A 14,519-nucleotide genomic window follows, 5' to 3' on the forward strand; every position below is an offset into this window, starting at 1 on the left:
GGGGTTGGAGAACGAAGTGATGGCTGTCCAAGCCTTGCGCAGGAGTGTCAACCCCAACTTGCAAAAGTCCACATCAGCGCATACGTAATACCGTACCGTTTCCCGTCTTACCTATGAAGACGAACACGCTCATAATGGCCGGATCCCAGAAATGTTGTTGCTTTCCCTTCTGAGGTTCTTCGTCTCTACCTATATCTATTTACTCCGTACTTCGTCCTGAATCCACAAAAGCTAGGAGCCCGATTCATCCAACCCACACATCTCATAAGTTCCCCAGCCACTATCACCATTCATGGCTGAGCCCAGTCAAGACTGCAGACTTCTTGGCCTGCCCGGAGAAATCCGAACAATGATCTACCGCTTCGTCTTGATCGATGAGGACCACAGCTGCGAGATACGGCCCCGGCCTTTGTCCTCTCAGCGAGTTAAACCCAACTATTGTTGGCTTGCGCTTCCTTTCACCAGCCGACAGATCTACGCCGAGGCGGTCGAGATAGTATACAGCGAGACGGCGTTCTGCTTCACGACCCGAAATAATTCGAAAGAGCAGCTTGAGTTGCTACAGTGGTTTCTGAACGCCATTGGCCCTGCGAACGCTCAGTGTATCACAAAAATTGCCGTGTATGGACCACAGCTTTGGTGTCTCACAAAGGAAGATTGGAAGAAGCTCTATAAAGACAAGAATACGGGGGAAGAGGAGAAGAAGAGAGGAGAGAGGGGCAACGAAGACCGCCGCGTGGAACACCATCCCAGAGAGACCGAGGACGGCGACGACTTGAGTAGTAAGGAATCCTACGATCTCGGCCGCCATTACGATCCGGAGAAGTGGGTAGAAATTTCAGAAGATGGCCTGGAATTCCTGCGACTTCTTCGGCAGCATTGCCCTTCAATAAAACTCATCGGCATGAAATTTCATCCACCTACGCCGAACGAACAGGGCCCAGGGCCACACCATCCTCACTACCCTGAATGCCACAACGTGGTCAGGGACTACAACCGAGCAAAGAGACGAGTGATGCGTGAATTGATGAAACTTCCTTCGCTTCGAGAGATAATCAAGATGGAGTTTGGAGCGAGCAATGACCCGATGAAGGCTGATAAGTGGCACCTGGAAATCTTGAAGCGACCCGCAGAAGGTTGGCCCGAAACAGCGTTGATTCACTTGCCCGGCGAATTACTCGTGGACCCGCGGTCCCCTCGTGGGCCCCCTCGTTCTGTGCACTAGCAAAACGAATTCCTCATGCCGCAGAGGCACCCTGCCTCCCTATATACCATACGACACCTTGCTCATACTGTTCATGGAGAGAGCGGTCAGGCCTTACAAAACATCCATGGCAGAGGAGGCAGGGTTGGGAGATGGGGTGAAGTGTATGACAGGGCTTGTGTTTGTTTTCTTGCTTTGGAGCTTCAGCGGCATTCGATTCGGCAATCAGATGAACCTATCTTGGGCTCCGAGGAAGAACGTTCAAGCTTGCTCCCACCCAAGAGGTGATAGGAGTTGGGACTGGGCAAGACGTGCTAGCAGGATTTCACCATTGAGTCATCCGAGGAACTGTTTAATAACTGACTGTCGGCTGGTATGTGGAGGAGGCTCAAAGGCTGAGGGATCGCGTTCTATAACTGCATTTCAAAGACAGTCCAAAGTTGCCATGATTTGGACTCCAGTGATATTATCAAGTATCAGGAAAGAACTTCAATTTACCAGGTTGACCTGTGTGTCAGGTATTTCCACCGTGGCTGCCTTTGGTGGTGGTTGGAAAACAGCTGAAGAATGATAATGCCTGATGTGCTCAGCCTCTCGCTTGAGTGCCGATTGAGCAGCAGAGGTGTCATGCATGGCTTAGAATGGTATCAACGTATCAGAGTTCCTCCGATTTTACCTCGTTGTTGTGAGCTAGTCTGAAGCGATCCACCATGATGTCAAATCAACCTCATGTATTATATAAAGACAAGGGGAAATTAATAACATCCAAACTTGACATGACAAACGTATCAGCGCGGGCCACCAACAACCCAATCCCCCCTCATCATCATGACGGAAATCCAGCAGAACAGCAGGTTTCTGACCCTGCCACCAGAGATTCGGACGAGGATTTACTGGGACGTCATCATCGCTCCACGGAACAAGTTTGTGGACTTCAACTGGCAATACAGCAACAAGCAAAGGGTAAAGAGGGCGATCGAATGACCAAAGAATTGGCTCGCCCTTCTCTATACCTGCCGCCAGATATACAAGGAGACCATTGGGCTCGTTTACAGCGAGCACGCCTTCGATTTCTCATACCCGGGTTCGGAAGAGCAGTTCGAAAAGATCCAATGGTTCCTGAAAAAGATTGGACCTGAGAATTGTCGCAACATCACGAACATCATGATCAACGCTCCAGACATGTGGATTGTCGAGCCGGAGGAGGAAGCGGAGGAGGATGAGGAAGAGAAAGAGGAAGAAGGGGCGCAGAAGAACGGAGGAGAGGAGGGTGGCGATGACGATGAGTGGGATTCCGAGGACGATGACGACCAGAGTCTCGTGGAAGTTCCGCACTTTGGCTTGAAGTGCTTCGACCTCCTGCGCGAGCATTGCACCGGGCTCAAGTACATTCGGGTGAACGTGTCTCCTGTGCACGACCATGCGCCGTACTGCGCAGAGAAGAGCGACGATGAAACTCGGGCCGTGTTCTCTGACTAAAGTGCGGCCTTCAAGTGCGTTGTCGACCACCTTACCAGTATTACTTCGCTGTGTCGGATCGAATTAGCGCACCCGGTCGTGACTCCTTTCAGGATTCTGTGGTCGGTCGATGTTTTGACTCCCGGCAAGCAGTCGAAGGAGTGAGGGGGTGAACCCTCCTCAAGTCGAGCAATCTGGTACGAATGACGTATTTGTAGGTCTTTTGTGATCGAAAGAAGCAAAGATGGTTTGAGGAGATCTTCTACGTAAAGTCGAAAGACTTTATTCAACCTTACTGTTTACTTCCCAGGAGTGTCCGGTTCTCTTCTCGGACATCCGGCTGAACAAACTTTCGTTTGCCATCGAGGTGGTAACAATGTGAATTCATGCATTTTGAAAACATATAACTTGTCTCTCCGTTTTTCCTCTTCCGAATCTTCATGGATCCAGTTCACACAGGTAAGTACTTCGGCGGGCAGATGCTCCGGTGGTGTCCGGACCCTCCCGGCGACTGCCAAGCTCCGGTCTCCGAACGGACAGACCCACATCTACGGAGGTAGCCCCGGCAACCCGGCCACTTTACTTATCGGTGACCACTTGTTTTGTCGCCGCACCCGGCACATTCATGTATATGTCGCCCCGGAGATAAGGCATATTTGCCTTCCAGTAGTGGCTGGTCTTAAAGCAGTCCGGGCCAACCAATTGCCATGGTTGATGCCAATCCCTCAAGTGTGTTGAACACAGTGCAAGCTGGGCGACGCCTCTGATTGACGATCAATCGGCAAACCAAGCCGGATGTCCCCTGCCGTCCGCTTCGACTTCAATGGCCATTAACGTCATCCCAATTCCATCAACTTCCAAGGTTCTGTTGTCATTACTCAAGCCTTTTAAGAATCCGGCTATCAGTGAGACCATTACCATTGGAATGGATCGGTGCTTGACAGTGAGAGGGCGCATGACGTTGACCCTCTGTCCCAGATACCATGGAAACGCCTCGCAACCATCACGCGTGGTCCAGTGATCAGTTTGGGGACCCATTCTTCACCATTGTCCATGTGTTTTTGTCTGAACTCAAAGTAGGGACGAAGTAAGAGGATGGGTCTTCCAAAGAACATTTGATCAACGGTGTTCCCGATTGAGCAGGTTCGTGCTTCCACGCCTATCGGGATAAGAAGGACGCCTCATGGACGTCATACGCACATGCAGGGAGGGCTGGGGCCTCCAGGTTAGAGACATCGTGATTATCAGCAACCTACGCTGTTCTTCATGCAGATGACAATTACATTGCCGCAGGGCCATGGCCAGTAAGATGGCCCGTTATAAAAGGAGAGTGTGTGACACAGCAGGAGGAGTTGGCCAGACCTGGTCGATTCACCACACCATCCGGTCTTCCTCGATACTGGTGCTCGATGTTTGTTTGGCTCGGCCAGCGAGATCACGGGACGGGAGTAGAAGGTGAGAAGGAGTAATGCGCGGGTGGAATATATGGGTAAATTGACTTGCGCAAAAGCCAAGTCCTGAGAAAACTTCGTCGAACTTAGATAGCAGCGGAAAATGCCGTGCCAAACGCCCATAGATCCAACTCCATTCTGCCTCTGATGACATAGACGAGTCAGTGAATGAGCCACGAGGACGGTGGGTCATAGACGGATGATTATCCAGTAGCTTGGTATCTTTCTTGCCCAATTGCGTTTCCGTCTGTTCGTTCCTAGTTTCCTATTAGTCCCTATCGAGCCATGCTGTTCTCATTCCCCATTGTCTGAGTCTAGAACTCCATTCCTGCATAGTCTCCGAATGGCACTACCACTCCTTTCGTTGTCCCGCCTACCATGACATTATGTACAATCCGGGACTGCAATTCCACCAAAGTCGAGCCTCCCCATAGAAGCAACAAGGGCTGTACATAGCTTGATAGTCCCGAGGAACTCGTTTTGGGCCGGGTCCCTGAGTGGGGAGTAGGAGTCATGACGCAATGCCTAGTAAGATCAACATAGATTTGCTGATCGAGGTGTCGGGCTCTTGTGTGTGAAGACGTACAATAGGACGCCGGACACCGACACCCGAGAAGGCGGATGTGTGAAGTCGAGAACAACGAAAACAATGCAACGCCGGCCGGGGAACGATGGGCTGATTGATGGGCTGTCAAGGAGTGTATTGTGTATCAGGGGGACAAGAAAACGTTGCCACCTCCTGTTCGCGCCCTCCATGATTGCTTGTGCGTTGCTATACCGCAGTGGCCCAGAGTACCGTAAATACCCGCTCCCCTGTCTATGGTGGCCAGCTTTGTCATCACCAGCAGGCATAGGAGGACCTGGCCAATCTAGCACGCTCTCATCCAATGTTCAATGTACAACCATAATTACATAGTCTGCGGAATGGCCGCTTGATTCAACTGTACGGACGACGCAACCACTGACTCTTGTGCTTCATCGGTCACCAGACGACGACAGATTTAGTTTCCTCTCTGAGACGACGTTGCGTGAGACGGGGAGAAAGATGCCCAAGGGTGGGGCTTGGCGATGTCGTGTGAGGCCGGGCTTGGATGGCTTGTCTTGCCTCATGACTCTGCGTGGGAGCCGGCGCATCGGGGCGCTCGGGCAGACCAGTGGGGCAGAGAGTCCGGACCCCTACCCCTGCGGATGCTGCTGCGCAAGCTGTTTGCCCAGAAGCACGGCATTGTGCGAGAGTGTTCACCTGTCGTGTGCGGTCGGTTTGGTTTGGAGAGCTGCGACGGCTTGCATAGATTTTGGGAGAAGAGGAACGAAGGCTTCCCGCTTCTGGTTGTAACGGCATATATGCAGTGCTAAGGTGAGGGAAACTCCTCAAGATGTAAGGGATTTAGTGAAGAGTGGTGCATTCCGGACCATCCATACTCCTAGGATAAACATGTGCCCTACGGAGTAGAACCAGACCGATTACCTACGTAAGGGACCCATCTTGTCTCGATAATCTGGAATGCCTTTGGTGGTGGCTCAGAGCAGGCTTCATTAGAAACCTAAGACATTCTAAACGGGACGGCCTTGGAGCTTTGGAAATGAGGGAAAATACTGTACCGTGGATGAGCTCGTTGACTGACACTCGGTTCCTCATTATCAGGGCAGGTAAGTACGTCCAAGTCCAAAGCAGCACCTGAAAGGCCGTTAACTCCCCAGCGATGCCGGTGCGCTGGGACAGGCAAGGAGGAACTTCAACAGGGAACAAAGTTTGGGCGGGCTAGGGGGTTGGTGGCTGTCACTTGGTCCAATGCTACGGCTCTTGGGACTTGGGGGCATGGGGACATGGGATGAAAACTCACAACCAGGTCATGCACTCTGTTGGCTGCACTTACTTGGCAAGGGCACCCCCAAGTGGGCAGACCATGACCTTGATGTTGCGAGATCAAGCGAGCCCTTGTTGGATGGGTAAACATGGCCAGAGCAGACCGGCGTATTTTGCCTCTATGCGTCATGACGGATGAGTTGAGGCGATAACCAGGTCACTTCAATGAACATGCGGTGTCGACGAGGGTGCTGTGTCGGATGGTGAAGGCGGTTGGCGTTGTGGAGGGGTCCTTCGCAGACCAGACCGTAGTCGGTCGAGGTGCAGATTGCCGAGCATATTGGGAGCAGGGAGAGCTCACCATCGGACTGCATGCAAGCTGCAAGCTGATGGTAGACTGCACTAGAGGGTCATCTCGTGCTACCTCCACAGGCAAAGGACGGGATGCGGGAAAAGAGAGCAGCAGTGCTGGTCGAACCATACCCTCAGTCGAGGACGCCATGCTTGAAGCCAGAATGTCAGAGAATCGGCCGGTGAAGCGGATCCTCAACGGCCAGCATTGAAGCGGTGTGGAGATGTTACAGTCTGGATAAAACAAACTGGCCCCTTTCTGACCCGTCGCAGGCCTACTTCTTTGCAAAATCTCTCCTGCCCGTACACGCGTAGATTGGGTTTCACGCATACATAGGGTTTGTGACGCCAAAGTTGTCAGAGAGGAAAATCAGGTAGACATGCGGAAAGAGGGCACGACGAGCAACTGGAGGCCCAAGCCAGTTGGGGTTTGAGATTCGAGGTGGTAGCATGTTTGCTGGCTGCCCAGAAAGACGGCTTGGAAATTGGAGGTATGGAGGTTTTGACGAGGTGATGTCTTGCTGAAGCGATTGGGGGGGACGGGAGCTTGGGCTGTGGCTTTTGGATTGAGGTCCAGTGACCTCCGGCCCGGCATGGCTCCACAGTAACAGCAGCCGCTAGCTACCACGACGTTCAGTAACCCCGTTGTTTTTCTTCTGTCCAGCTCCAGGCACACATCGCTGCGGCTGTCATTGGGCACAAAGCCAGGGTTACCCCGCTTCATATGGCACCCCACCCCGCGACACGGGCTGAGGGAGCACGATTCGAGTTGGCGATTTGTGAGCGCGAAGAGCGGATCACACACGGTGCGAGCCCACAGTGCTGACAACTAGCAAACGCACCATCCTCACGATCCTCTGGCCAGATCCCACACCCATCAGTGACTCGTTGTGTGCAGGCGTTTCCCTGGTCCGGTCCGGGTCGGTCTGGGAGCGGAGGGTGTGAATTGCCGTCGTTTGTTTGTTGTTTCCTGTTGTTGCTTGTTGCCTTGGGAGAGAAAAAAAAGAAGAAAAGAAAGCTTACAAACTCGAAAAATACGTAATAGCTGACACACGCAAGCATTCGCCCAGGTCTTGGTGTCGAGCAGGAGCTTGTCGGCTGTCATCTTCCAGCCCCAGCGTTCTCTTTCAATCCACTTCCTCTGCCGCCAAACAAAGAAAGTCCCCACTCTTTGGGCGTGGAAATCAACAAACCACCACCACCAACCACCCCGCGGAAAGACGAAGGCGTCAGCACCACGACCGAGAACGACCACCACAACGACAACAAGGCTGGCGAGACGACCGTCCGAAGTCTCGTTCAAATCCGAAATCGTGGCCCTGGGTTGATCAAATCTGCCGTGGCCACGACGGCGTCGACTCAACCAACTCCCCCGCCGACCCTCGATCACTCTGCCCAACGGCTTCGATCCAGCCCATCTCCTCGGCGGACAGTACTGCGGTTGAAACGTGTCTAGAGTTCTGCGACTCTGCCAGGCCTTGTTTGAAGGAATATTCGGGGTGCTACGTCCTGAATTGACGTCAATGCACATCTAACAACGAGCCCTCTGCAACCCGGCAATTCCTGATTCCCAGCGAGAGACCCGTGTCGATTCTTCTCCCCGGCGAACACAGCACGTCAACAACACCACATTATGTCTCGGCCCTGTGCCCTCCTATAGCTTCTGGCCCTTCAGCCGGAACCCCCCATCGGCTGGTTCCCTTTGGACCTCCAGCCTGCTTGACCATCTCGGCTCAAGACGCCCGATTCTGATTTCGCGCCCCCCCAAACCATCGCGCGACCCTCAAGCCCCGGTCCATCCGGTGACTTCGCCGATGATTCTTGGAAAGTCTTCATGACTGGACCACCCAATTCGTCACAATGGAGGAAGAATCAGTCACCAAGCCTAATATGCTCGCCCCTCCAGCCGTATCCTCGCTGCGCGCCGCCGCTATGGAGCGGTCGCTCAGTGAGGATATCCGGGAGGAGAGGGAGGACCTTCGCGAGGCCGCCGAGCAGACCCTGAATGTTATTCTCGACCTCAACATCGACGGCACCATTCGCTGGGTCAGCCCCTCGTGGGTCGACGTCATCGGCACTCAGCCTGACTCCGTCATTGGAACTCCCATCGCCGACCTCATCGTCAGCGACAACCCCAACATCTTCACCGAGGTTGTCGAGAGCATGGCCCAAGATGACCGGCGCAGCCAATTCATCCGCTTCGCTGTCAAGCTCGGCCCATTGTCCAAGCTTTTGCCTCCGGACATGCTCGCAGTCGGCGACGAATCTGCCCCACCTGCCATCATGGACCTGGAAGCCCAGGGTATCATGGTATACAGCGGGCCCTCGGGCGGTGAGAGCCATGTAAGTTTTGTTCTGCCCAGTGCTATGACAATTCCTCGTACTGACGCGAGATTCCTTAGACCATGTGGATGATCCGGCAATGGGTTGCCCCTCGCGAAATCAAGATCGATCTGCCTGCCGTCATCGTCGATTCCTTGGGCTCCGGCGCCCAGGTCCTCGCCAGCTACCTTACCCAGCTCGCCGAGTCAGGCCTGGATGACCCTTCGCAGGTTCCTCCACCGCAACCGATTCTCTGCCGCATCTGCGAACGCCAAATACCGGCGTGGTGGTTCGAGAAACACACAGATCTTTGTTTGCAGGAGCATCGAACCGAAATGGATGTCCAGATGGCCCAAGAGGGCCTCACGGAGCATCGCCATGCTATTGTCAAGGTTCTGGACGCCCTCGAGGCAAGACACAGCCGATCCCTTGTTGGAGGAGACCAGTCCAACCTCCCGATCGCCGAATACAAAGGCCTGCCCATTGGACCCCCGACATCGACCAACTCCTCGCCTGGCACCTCGTCTCCGGTCCCTGGTGCTGCTCCTGGCCGGTCACGGGAACGGTCGTCTGGAGTTGGCCATGCGCGTGGTCGGTCGTTTGCCATCCGCAGACCCCAAGCCAGGATCGTCGAGCTCTTGTTGGATCTGTGCGATACCGCCATTGAGATCAGCACCCCGGCCATAAAAGAGTCGCCGCAGGCTCCTGGCGAGTTCCGGACCCAATCGCCGCAGTCCGAAAGTCGCATCGCTCAAGTGTTGCAGTGGGAGACGCCCAGCACCAACACAATGGAGCAGGAGCAGGGGCTTGCGTTGCTTTGCGCAGATACTGAAAAGGTTGCCAAGGACAAGGTCGAGGCCGTCCTGCGTCACCGCCGCATCTTAGAGTACTCAGAGCGCATTCGTATCGAGTTTGCCTACATGGTTCAGGACTGCATCGACGCTGCCATGCGCAAGGCTGCCAAGATCGCTGCTGGCCGGCTCAGCGACTCTGCTGATGAAGAAGAGGAGCCGGACATTGAGATCCAGGTGGCCCCTGATGAAGGCGTCTTTGCAGGGTCCTTCGAGGCACCCTCAGCTCTGTCTCTGGCCTTAGGACAGGTCGATGCCGATGACGCCGAAACCAGGCGTGCCCCATCCTCCCTACACTCCCCAAGGTCCGCCAGCCCGGGAGAACTGCAGTGCCCGACACCCCGGTCGACTCGCCTTCCGCTCAGCAGCTTACATGGCGGTAACCAATCCCGTCGAGAGTCTATGATCTTCGAGAGCGATGCGGGTGCGGAGAGCGACGGCAGTTTGAGGTCCTCAGTGGCATCTCGTCCGCCACGGACGGACTCTCCCATGTCCGAGGTTGGAGACCTCCGTCGGAAAGCAAGCTCTAAGCAACATCACCGCCGGAGCCTGATCCTCCCAGGAGCTGTATCGCCGCGTCGGCAAGAGTCGCCGTCTAGAAGTGGGCAACCGCCGTCGTCTCCGCTTCGTATTCACAAACCTCGGAATCTTCCGTTCCTTCCCTCGGACGCATTGGTGTCTCCCGAATCCTCCCCAATGCCTCCGAGCAGCGAGTTCACGTCGCCAAATGTCTCGCACCCGTACCATCACCACCGCCGACAGTCTTCAGCTGCCGTTTCGTCTGTCCCAGGAGAGCTGGGAATCAAGCCTCCTCCCTCACCCAGGTTGAGTGCTGTGGTTGGCGGGCCCCAGGCCAAGGCTGTCCCGCCTTCCATTAAGGACTTTGAGATCATCAAGCCCATCAGCAAGGGCGCATTCGGCAGCGTCTACTTGTCCAAGAAGAAATCGACCGGCGAATACTTCGCCATCAAGGTGCTGAAAAAGGCCGACATGGTGGCCAAGAATCAAGTAACCAACGTCAAGGCCGAGCGTGCCATCATGATGTGGCAAGGTGAGAGCGACTTCGTGGCCAAGCTGTACTGGACATTTTCAAGCAAGGACTACCTGTACTTGGTGATGGAGTATCTTAACGGTGGAGACTGTGCTTCTCTTATCAAGGTGTTGGGCGGTCTCTCGGAAGATTGGGCCAAGAGATACCTTGCTGAGGTTGTCCTTGGCGTCGAGCACCTGCACAGTCGAGGCATTGTCCACCGAGATCTCAAGCCTGACAACTTGTTGATCGATCAGAAGGGCCACTTGAAGCTCACTGATTTTGGTCTCTCCCGCATGGGTCTGATCGGCCGACAGAAAAGAGCGCTCAATAGCGGCACCGATTCGGCACCGGACCTCCTCAAGCAAGGGCCATTCGCCCGATCAACCTCGATGGCATCTTCGCGTTCCACCTCACTCGATCTCCACGGCCGAAGTCAATCGCCCGGCTCGACCCCCCAGATGACCCCTAGCGATCACGGTGCCAGCATGGGGCAGCCGTCCTACTTCAATCTTGGCACCTTCTCGGAACCCCGCCGCATTTCAAACCAGCGCAGCGACAGTGGCGGTAGTGAGTCTTTGACACAGATGATCGGAACTTTGTCTTTGAATGATCCCCAGTCGACCAATTCCCAGGTCATCATGTCCCCTGGTGAAGGCAGCGAGGCAGAGGCGACTGCTTCTCCCGATCTCGCCGCCCTTTCTCACACGGCTACGCACAACAGCAACGAGTCCTTCAAGGGAACACCCCCTCCGGCAGCCATGCCGCCTCCCAACTGGGCTCTCTTCGACCCGAAAGACACGAACCGGCGTTTCGTCGGCACCCCGGATTATCTGGCCCCAGAGACCATCAAAGGCGAGCCCCAAGATGAGACAAGTGACTGGTGGTCTGTTGGTTGCATCCTGTACGAATTCCTGTACGGAATTCCGCCCTTCCACGCCCCCGAGGTGGACCAGGTCTTCGAGAACATCCTGGCTCGCAGGATACAATGGCCAGACGAGAGCGAGGATGACGTTTCGCCCGAGGCCAAAGACCTCATCAACAAGTTGCTCTGCATGGACCCACGCGAACGTCTCGGAGCGAACCGCGACGAGAAATTTGCGTCCGGTGGTGAGGAAATCCGCAATCATCCATGGTTTTCTGACATCAATTGGGACACGCTGCTACAAGACGAAGCTCAGTTCGTCCCGAACCCAGAGAATCCCGAGGATACTGAGTATTTCGACTCGCGCGGTGCCACTCTGCAGAACTTTGCCGAGGAAATCGAAGACAACTCGCCGCCTGCTGGCGGGCCGTCGACTGACTATCCGGACCGTCCACATGATGCCCTCTCTCGTGTCAGGGCCCAAGTCAATTCCATGAAGCGAGGCCTTATGCCATTACATATCCCGCCTCATGTTCGGGATCTCAAGAGCCGGAGGTTGAGTGAGCCCGTGCCAGCTGACGACTTTGGAAATTTCTCGTTCAAGAACTTGCCTGCGCTGGAAAAGGCGAACAAAGATGTAATACAGAAACTCAAAGCTGAAGCAATGGCGGCACAGAACAAGCCCATCTCTCCCGGCGGCATGGCAAGCCTGACAAACCTGGCAACACCGGGACCGACACCGCTCGAGGGTAGTCCTGGGGTGAACAACCCCATCCAGAGGACACTCTCAAATGCCAAAGCTTCCCAGCGGCCGCAGTCACCATCAGGTGTTAGTCACGCCAACTCATCACCCAGTCGCATGTCACAACCGTCGTCACCCCTCTTGGTGTCATTCGTCGCTGACCCAGGGAGCGACAGCCGTCGCAAGACGTCGAGCAATTCATCGAGCCTTTCCCAGCCTTCGACGAGCAGCTCTCTTCAACCGGGGGCTGTATATGAGGTGCAGCGCGGCCCTCCAAGCCTCCAAAAGGCAGCCACTACAATTGCCGCCACGACCACTAGAGGCGTTGCTCCCGCGCCTCTGCCCCTTTCCCCGCAAAGGACGGTCGTCCCGAATCACGTCGTGACTACGCCCCGACAAGTCCCAGGGTCAGCTGGAGGACGTGCGCGCTCTCTCACTGTCGGCTCACAAGAGGGCAGCCCTGTGGCTACGGAGTTGCTGGCGGCGCATCACAGAAACCGTCGCAGCCAAGTCTTCGACATGTCACCGTCGTCATCCGACAACGAAGGGGACAAGGCGAACGCGCTCTTAAGGGTGCAACGGCGCCGGCAGAGCGCGAGGCGCATGTCATACATTGCGGCAGGAGAGGGACCCCAGTTCCGGCCTCTTGACGTGTTGATTTGTGATGACCACCCAGTTTCTCGCATGGTCATGGAGAAACTGCTGGAGAAGCTCCGGTGCCGTACCATCTCTGCGTCAACGGGCAGCGAAGCGATCCGCTACGCTATGAGCGACATCAAGTTTGACATCATGTTCCTCGAGTTCCGGCTTCCGCAGCTTTCTGGATCGGATGTCGCACGGATGATCCGCGACACCAAACATACCAACACACACACCCCCATCGTGGCCATTACGTCGTACCTCAAGGAACTCCCTGCCCAAAAGTACTTCGACTCACTGGTTGAAAAGCCTATCAGCTCATCCAAGCTGATCGAAGTTCTGAGCTCCCTCTGCCACTGGAAGCCACCACAGCCGGGTCAGAACAATCTGTCTCTTACTCTCCCTCACCCCGTGCCATCCGGTCTTCGCCAGGAGAGTCTGCGCCTTGAGGACAGCCCGACCTCTGCCTCGTCGGGCTACGCGGCACGTTCCGGCAGTAGCTTCCGCGAAGACTCCATCAGTTCCAGTCTATTCGGCGACTCAGAGTCAGTCACTACTGACGACATTCCTGTCTTGGTCAGCAAGAAGGCCCCTGGCGATTGGGACGAGGGCGGGCTTTGCATTTCTGGCCAAGAAGAGTGCCAGGCCCCAGGCCAACCCCCCATTTCCGCCGCTGCCAACCCGCCCCAGTCTCCATCCCATGTCCCCCACCACCCGCGCCTTGTCTTGCAGCAGTCTGCGCCGCCACAAATCGAGAGCCGGAGCAAGATACTCCAGCGATCGCTCGAGAAACTCCGCGCCAAGCGCGAGTCGGCGGAGAAGCGCCGGTACGAAGGCAGTGTGGACTCGGCAGATGACGAAGACGATGAGTTTGGCGGTCTCGGCGTCGTCAGTGGCGGCAACATTCAGTCAGACAGCGTCGCCGTTAGCAGCGGAAGCACAAGCAGCAGCACCGCGGGAAGCGGAAGTGCCAGCGCCAGCGCCAGCGCCAGCGCCAGTAACCCTGGTTCTCCGTCGTCGTCATTGGCAGGACAGCAATATCGGAGCAAGTCGACGCTTCCCACGAGTAAGCTGGGGATTGAAATGATGAGGGCGAATAGCCATGATAGCATGGCCGGCTGTGGGTCTACAGCGGAGAGTCCTGTCGGGCCGGTGCTTGAGTCGGCGACGCAGACAGTTACGCCGATACAAGAAACATATCCGTTTCCTGAATTTGACACCGGGCTAGGGAAGGAGGAGGCTGTAATTGGTCCGGAGGTGAAAACGACAAATCCGGAGGCCACGGCACCAACACTGGCCACAACGGTGACGACAAAAACATTAGACGTACCGCTAGTCTCACCATCACTTGCCCGGGTCCAAACCCCTCCGCCACCACCAACTGTCCTGTGTACTCCCCCACCCCAAGAGCCAGGGCAACCCGAGACATTGGTTGAGCTTGAGTCTGCCAAACTCCCACCGGCTGCCCTAGTCGTCGACGTGGATGAGACTCCCCGCCCCGGATCGGTTGTGACAGATGCGAAGCCTGTCGCTGCCGTTGCGCCTGCTGCTGGTACGACCAGAGAGGACGAAGACCCCACACCGAAATGGGCGCCTATCAAGTCGGAGGATCAGGACAACAGCGTCTCGCCTTTTCAGCAAGGGGGGATTTGATGCAATGACGATATGACTCCCTGTGTTTAATGCTTTTTCATGTGTTCATTTGCTTTCTTCGTTCAGCGTGGCGTTATTGGGACTAAAACTAGGGACCGGGACTGCTACCAGAGAGTGGTGGTGAGACGACGTTTATGGTGAATCCC

The 14,519-nt window shown here is 55.5% G+C and overlaps 4 protein-coding genes across 4 annotated transcripts; all 4 read left to right on the plus strand.

Moving 5' to 3' along the window:
* Positions 1-349: 349 nt before the first annotated feature.
* Positions 350-1,225, plus strand: VTJ04DRAFT_6002 (uncharacterized protein; the record flags this gene model as incomplete). The annotated part of the gene is made up of 1 exon (XM_069364178.1): positions 350-1,225. One exon carries the CDS (start codon positions 350-352, stop codon positions 1,223-1,225), a length of 876 nt encoding a protein of 291 aa, XP_069218029.1.
* An 807-nt stretch (positions 1,226-2,032) lies between these two features.
* Positions 2,033-2,683, plus strand: VTJ04DRAFT_6003 (uncharacterized protein; the record flags this gene model as incomplete). Its single annotated transcript, XM_069364179.1, has 2 exons — positions 2,033-2,167; positions 2,228-2,683. The coding sequence occupies 2 exons, from the start codon at positions 2,033-2,035 to the stop codon at positions 2,681-2,683; spliced, it is 591 nt and encodes a 196-aa protein (XP_069218030.1).
* Positions 2,684-6,995: 4,312 nt separating this feature from the next.
* Positions 6,996-8,109, plus strand: VTJ04DRAFT_6004 (uncharacterized protein; the record flags this gene model as incomplete). The annotated part of the gene is made up of 3 exons (XM_069364180.1): positions 6,996-7,077; positions 7,342-7,721; positions 7,846-8,109. The coding sequence occupies 3 exons, from the start codon at positions 6,996-6,998 to the stop codon at positions 8,107-8,109; spliced, it is 726 nt and encodes a 241-aa protein (XP_069218031.1).
* A 22-nt stretch (positions 8,110-8,131) lies between these two features.
* On the plus strand, positions 8,132-14,373 carry VTJ04DRAFT_6005 (uncharacterized protein; the record flags this gene model as incomplete). The annotated part of the gene is made up of 2 exons (XM_069364181.1): positions 8,132-8,614; positions 8,674-14,373. The coding sequence occupies 2 exons, from the start codon at positions 8,132-8,134 to the stop codon at positions 14,371-14,373; spliced, it is 6,183 nt and encodes a 2,060-aa protein (XP_069218032.1).
* Between the last annotated feature and the right edge of the window lie 146 nt (positions 14,374-14,519).

The sequence above is a fragment of the Mycothermus thermophilus genome (genome assembly GCF_041956435.1).
Source record: "Mycothermus thermophilus strain CBS 625.91 unplaced genomic scaffold VTJ04scaffold_4, whole genome shotgun sequence".
Classification (NCBI taxonomy): domain Eukaryota; kingdom Fungi; phylum Ascomycota; class Sordariomycetes; order Sordariales; family Chaetomiaceae; genus Mycothermus; species Mycothermus thermophilus.